Below are 7,079 nucleotides of genomic sequence, written 5' to 3'. Positions count from 1 at the left end.
CACACACACACACACACTTTGTATTGTATTATTGTATTGTATGAGAGAGGTTCCAGGTTGAATTGAGGCGGATAGTTTCTAATATTCAGAGGTTGTTATGTTTAATATTCATGAGAATATTTGTCATTGTTCAAATGATAATAAACATTTGCATAAAGCATATTTGTCCACTCATATGTTGATAAGGGTATTAAAGACTTGAAAAATATCCCTCTAAGGTACATTTAGAACAGATAAAAAATGTGCGATTAATCACGATTAACTATTTTAATCGACTGACAGCCCTAGTTATAATAAACATACATACATACTGTATGTTAAATGGATATACCCCCCTTCTTTCATTTATCTTTCCATTCCCACAACAATATACATAAAGAAATGGCATATTTTGGACATAGTTCCAATGGTGATTAATCACGATTAATTAATTTTTAAGCTGTGATTAATCTGATTTAAAAATGTTAATCGTTTGACAGCCCTAAATAATAGCCAAAAAACAGGCATAGCAGAATCACGATAGGGGCCATTTTCCCAGACCAGCACAGCATCCGGATGGGCGCGCAAGCAGGCCCGAAACGTGGAGGCGCTCCGGTCTCTCCGCAATATCCCCGGTGCAAAACCTCCTCAGCATAGCAGGATAGGCAAAGCAGGCCCAGCTCGAGGCGTAGAGGCGCTCCGGTCTCTCCGCGATGTCCCCGTTGAAGATCCTCCTCAGCACAGCAGTTCAGGATAGGCGAAGCAGGTCCAGCCCGAAACGTAGAGGCACTCCGGTCTCTCCGCGATATCCCCGTTGTAAAACCTCCTCGGCACCGTAGAGCACGACAGGTGGAGCAGGAGGATACAGGCCTCCGCTACAGCAGGTGTAAAGCAGGCCGCAGCCCGAACGCGAAGCCGCTCCGGTNACAACTAAAGATAGTTGTGCATTACACATAGCTACATATATCTCTACCATGATATCGTTTTCCATAAGAGGCGTCCTGAAGGACGTTGTGTGTGCGGCAATAAACTAAGACTAAACCGGTCTTCTGTAATAGTTTCTCAAGATAACTCTTCTGGCTAGTGACGCACGGTTTTCAAAAGTTTTGGCAAAGATTCAGAAGCCATTAAAGGTCTGTCACTGATGACCTTTAGTTAGAAGTGAATGTACGACAGGCACGTTAAATGAGTCGCGCTCAACGCCTGAAAATAAAAACGAATGAAATTGTAGTAAAAATTTACGACCTCCGATTCGGTAAATAACCATACCGACATCGGATGGGGTCGCGCCGGTGACCACCCTACATACCCCGCCCGGTAAGACGTGTACGCAATTTTACGCAATTTATAAAAATTGACCCGGCCCTGAAATTGCGCAAGTTATTCTATTAATTAATGTGTTTTTAATTGCTGCTATTTTAATACTGTCGTAACAATTAGCGTGAAGTAATTGTAACGTAGTTTTACTTTGCATGAGTGACCTACTCAACATGACATCAACTATGAACATCGTGTTGTTACAAGGAGTGACGAAGTCTAGTTGTTGTTTTGTGTCACTGTTAAGTTTTTTCATTTCATGGCACAAAGGTAGTAAGTTACAGTTCGACTACATAGGCGTGTCAACCCTGCATCTTGAGCCCTTGACCACGGAATTACTTCTGCTACTGCCTCCGTCGCAGTATTCTGCGTGCCAACTAGCGTTTAATATCGTTGTTCATAAGGACGTATCGTCGTCTAGACGTTTGTCTTGTTCTGAGTTCATATCGCGAGCGCACCTTCGATCGCCGTTAATCTGCTGAGTCGTCATGTTGACCACTGTTCTGTTCAGCGAAACTAGGTCTGTCCCCTTGTTACGTTGTCTATCTTGTCACTCTGGTCGCTAACCTTCTTATCTACTAGGGACTCTGACAAAATCTCGGCGTCTGGAGAAGGGAAATGACAACACTACACTTTTGCTCATGTCGGAATACAACTGTGACCCTCCATCATGTCACCCTCCATCGTTGACCGTGAAATACAACTTGCAAATAACAAACCGGTTCCAGATAACTCTTCAACCTGACTTTAACTTAATCTAAAAAATTTAAGTTGACAACCATTTAGTTGTTTCAGACAATACCGGAGACTTGTTGTCTCTCTACAAAAAGTTATCAGTCGCATCTCCAAAGAGTTACAGACTTACAGACACTTTCATAAAACACCAATAATGAATTAATTTTGAGACCCCACGGTTTGATGATTGATAGGTGTTTGGGCTGTCTTTCATTTTGACACACAGAACAATGTTATAATAAACATACATACATACTGTATGTTAAATGGATATATCCGCCTTCTTTCATTTATCTTTCCATTCCCACAACAATATACATAAAGAAATGGCATATTTTGGACATAGTTCGAATGGTGATTAATCATGATTAATTAATTTTTAAGCTGTGATTAATCTGATTTAAAAATGTTAATCGTTTGACAGCCCTAAATTATACATTTAAAAACATGATACTCTTCTGAAATACTACACATTGTTAGCATAATACCAGTCAATCCCACAGTCTGGCTTGTCACTTCTTACACATTACAGTGTGGTGGTTGTTGTCACGTTACAGATGACAGAGTTAGAACCAAGGAACCATTTTCCCTCTAAACTTCTCAAATGAACTCATCTCAATAACAGTTTGAGGCCAAAACTGGATGAATTATTTAACATTTTACAAAATGCAATGCAAAGAGAAAGTTCCAAATGTCCTAAATCAAAATTTCCCAGTCTTTAAAATGCTAAGACATGAACATTAGGTTTTTATGAATGGATTTATATAGTTCAGAGTGGATTATAAAGCTAAATGTGGGAGCACCTCAACCAACAATGCTGCTGAGAACCAAGCACCATCAAGATCCGTTGGGAAAATGCCTATTGTTAGGAAATGTGTGTTTTCTTTCATTGTTATAAAGCGCCAGACCTCCAGCCAACAACAGGAAATGAATCAGTGCCACCTTCCTTCCATGTGTTGAAACGCACCCCCCATTCAACATGACTAATGTCCCATTTCCTGTCCCTGCCTCCTGTGCGGCATAATACAAGATGGACTGTACTATAAGCCTCTGAACTGTGGTAGACGGGTGCATTTAAAAATATGAATGAAATATTGCATGAGTCAGTGAAACAGTGTCACTAGTTATATTCCTATATCATATTAAGTTATGGTTACAACAACCAAAAGCTTCAAGGAGGAGTTTAGCCAGGCCACAGATGGAGGCCGGCTCCTGAGAGACACTCAATGGTAAAAGATTCCAAAAGCAGCCGAAATGGAAAAGGCTTGGTCATGTTTTGGTGTTGCCCAGTTTCCCCGAACAGGAGATGTGGCTCAGCTCAGCCTGCTGATATATCATGGAAACTGCCAGTGAGGCTGTGGTTGTCATGTTTACAAGGTTGTTTAGTGATTAAATCAGCAGGACACAAGATAAACTAGGAACTATGATTGCAGTCAAAGTAACAGACCAAAGCCATATGGAGACTCTTAAGCCAAAATCTAGATGATGTATGCAAAGCCGCTACTAGAAGACATTTCTACTTTCCACTTGAATTGCCATTATGTGCTTCTGACCCGGCTGAACTCCAATGCTTTTTTTCTCTGTGTTTTTTAAAATCTGGAACAGGTCAGGCACTCTGGTACTTCTAGAAGTTGACAAACAACCTAAGAACATCTTGTGGGAACCATGTCTCTGGGGACTAGTTTTTTTTTAGGAATTAATTGTTTCAAATCCTTTTTCCTTCCTCCCTCAAGTTTTTCTGTTTTCTGTTCTGTTTCTTGTTGCCCATTTTGTCTTTGTCTCTTCATCCTGCTGTTGATGAAGTGGGAAAGTCCTTCTTTGTTTTGATGATGTCTCAAATTGAGTTTCTAGTTAGTAGCTGTGATTTCTCTTACCGTTTCCTCAGGTGGAGTTAGCGTTGTGGGACACAGCAGGTCAGGAAGACTACGACAGGCTGAGGCCTCTCTCCTACCCCGACACGCATGTTATCCTCATGTGTTTCTCCATAGACAGCCCTGACAGTTTAGGTAAGGTCACACACAAATTGCTAACACACGAGCAACACTGAAAGTAACATTTTCTGAATTATTCTGTCATTTTCAGGAATAAAAGTCAGTGACTTCAAAAATGGATAAATGTTCTTTGATTTGGTAACTTGAAAAAGTCCATTGTGGGTTTAATTCACAGATGCAAAAACAATGATATTGCTGATGCTACTGTATCACTGCAGTGTTTCCCCTAGGTTTACTGCTTTGGGGGAGTGCTGCCTGAGCGTGGGAGGGGGGGTGAAATTGGGATATATATATATTTTTTTAAATCCTCTGGAGCAGAGAGAGGAGCTGTGGATTATTGTTATTGATTAATGCATCAGTGTTTCTTAGGGTCAAAAACACTAAACTTAAAATGAAAGTGTTTAGTTTATTTAAAGTGGACCTATCATGCTATATTTGAATAATATAGTGCAGGACCATACCTATATAAGGCATATTTATACTTTTTATTTTTCAAAATACCAAACAGATCATGCATTTTAGCCATTCCTCATTTCGCTCAATTTAACACTGTCTTTTCATGGGCTGATTCTGTGAGAACAGCACCATCTACAGGCCTGGCGTATGTTCTACAGCGTCTCCAGCGCTTTCGAACGACAATGTCCGTGGCTGTCTCCTCCTGATTGGTGGAGTTGGCCCAATAGCCGTAGCACCACTTCTGTGACGTCATAGAAGTGTTCAAATCTGGATCAGTCTGTATCAGATCCGTTGCAGCCCCTTTTTTAGAGATTTGGGTAAGGAGGAAAATAGAGAGGGTTGTGTTTTCTGACACTTGGTGAGTTCCCTGGAACACCGGGGACACATATTCATGTATACAAGACGTACAAAAGTGCATTTTGCATGATAGGTCACCTTTAATATAAGAGCACATGTTCAATGTGAAAAGGGACAGTAGATATAGATTAGTTGCAATTTGGTGCTATATATATATATATATATATAGACAATGGTAGGGGAAACACTGCTCTGATATATGAAACTGATAACGGAAGTTGCCTCTGAGCATAGAAAACTGTGCTTTGAAAGAGTGATAATCAATAGAGATGCAGGAAGGCAATTTGGCAAATGCTCCATTATATTTCCACCTTTTTAACCACAATGAGTGAAATATACTGCACTCTCTGAGTTTTTCCCCTTTTTGAATAATTTATGTTTTTTCCAGTACATTTTCCTGATTTCAACCTTTTGGCAGACATCATGCAATGAATGATCCATTTCATGATAACTTATTCAGATGGTGTTTGTGTGATTAAACCATTGGTGTAATTAATCTGGCTGCCATTAAGACGGCTGTTTACTGTTGTGGTTTAGTCAGTAAATGAGTTGATTCCACACTTCTTAACACATGACTGTTTCGCAGCTTAACTAGTTTGAATAAATCATTAGGAAGTTGTAACTTAAATACAGTTGAAAGCGAAAATGTTTATTCAACGGGAAGTTAAAAGAAGAACCTATAAACAGTTCTCAAGGTTGACCTCTTTTTAATTGTTTCTGATGAATGGTTATTTTATAGACAATTGCACTTTAAGAGATGTATTTGTTTCTACATTAACAAGGAGGGAACAAGAACAACAAACACATGTTTGGGCTTTAACGTAGCTGCTCTTGCTGGGAGGGTTTCGAAGCGTACGTAGGAAATGTCACGTGTACTTCAGGCTTTCTCCCTCGAGGTTTTTAGATATGGGCTTTGCTCCAGATGGGATGCCTACTCTATCGTATTCTGGCATCTCCTCCAGGACAGCACAAGGTTTGGCTTCCAGCATGTATCAGGGAGGGGTCAGCGACCTCTCAATGTTTGTCTGTGCAGTCCCAAGGGAAAGGGTGAGGGCCTTTCCCCACTGGCCATGTAGGGAAAGAAGTCTGGAATTTGCTGCATAATGACTTTACTTTTTTCTTCTTCATCCTTCTAGAGAACATTCCTGAGAAATGGACGCCCGAAGTCAAACACTTTTGTCCCAACGTCCCCATCATTCTCGTGGGTAACAAGAAGGACCTTAGGAATGATGAACACACACGCAGAGAGCTGGCCAAGATGAAACAGGTGTGTGTGTGTGTGTTTCTGTATCCTTTTTAAAATACATATTTAAGTATAATTTTGTTAGTATTATCACCAACCTTGTGCCTAAAGTATTACAAAAAAAAGGTTCCCTGTCAATGTTGTACTATTATATCATGTTCGGGACTAGTTTTACTGCTGCATTTAGTTGAATGTTGGATTTTATTGCAGCTGTTTTTTTTAATAAGCTATTTTTACTATATATATACTCTGTTGGGTCGTTTAATCTACGGCAATACATCATAGATTCTTAAGATCAGCATGTTTGTAACATCGCGGTCATGTGAGAACCACTTATCTCTAAAATGTTAACCCTTCATGAGGTCAGACAACTTTTAGCTGTGTGCCGATGGATTAGCAATCTGATCCACGTTTTTAAAATAGTTTAAGGAGAACCTTGTCAAGTTATAAATGAGTGCTTTATTCAGTTCATCCAAACCTAAATAAATCACTAAATCTGGAGATTCATGGATACTGGAGTTTACTATGGACAGGAAGGGGGTGGGAAATAACTCAACAGTCAGACAAATGAAAAGGTGTATTCATTTCCCATGAGATGTTTGACATTTTTATAAAATGTAAATACTTGTGAATAGTTCAGTCAATTCTTAAAGTGGACCTATCATGCTATAATGAATAATATAGTGTAGGACCATAGCTATATAAGGCATATTTATACTTTTCATTTTTCAAAATACCAAACAGATCATGCATTTTAGCCATTCCTCATTTCGCTCAATTTAACACTGCCTTTCACACTCGGATTCTGTGAGAACAGCACCATCTGGTGGCCTGAAATATGTACTACAGCGTCTCCAGCGCAAATGTCCGTGGCTGTCTCCTCCTGATTGGTGGAGTTGGCCCAATAGCCGTAGCGCAACTTCTGTGACGACATAAAAGTGTTCAAATCTGGATCAGTCTGTATCAGATCCGTTGCAGCCCCTTTTTTAGAGATTTGGGTA

General features: G+C 39.9%; 1 protein-coding gene across 1 annotated transcript in view; it reads left to right on the top strand.

The window, feature by feature from the left end:
* Positions 1–3,895: 3,895 nt before the first annotated feature.
* LOC104941569 (rho-related GTP-binding protein RhoC-like) overlaps positions 3,896–7,079 on the top strand; it is a gene marked incomplete at its 5' end in the record, with an annotated part of 4,841 nt that continues 1,657 nt past the window's right edge. The window contains 2 exons of the mRNA XM_010766689.1: positions 3,896–4,037; positions 5,972–6,102. Coding sequence (XP_010764991.1) covers positions 3,896–4,037; positions 5,972–6,102 — 273 coding nt within the window. The remainder of the gene's footprint in view (positions 4,038–5,971; positions 6,103–7,079) is intronic.

The sequence above is a fragment of the Notothenia coriiceps genome, unplaced genomic scaffold (genome assembly GCF_000735185.1).
Source record: "Notothenia coriiceps isolate Sejong01 unplaced genomic scaffold, NC01 NC01_scaffold00003521, whole genome shotgun sequence".
Classification (NCBI taxonomy): domain Eukaryota; kingdom Metazoa; phylum Chordata; class Actinopteri; order Perciformes; family Nototheniidae; genus Notothenia; species Notothenia coriiceps.
This window is presented reverse-complemented; position numbering and strand designations above follow the sequence as displayed.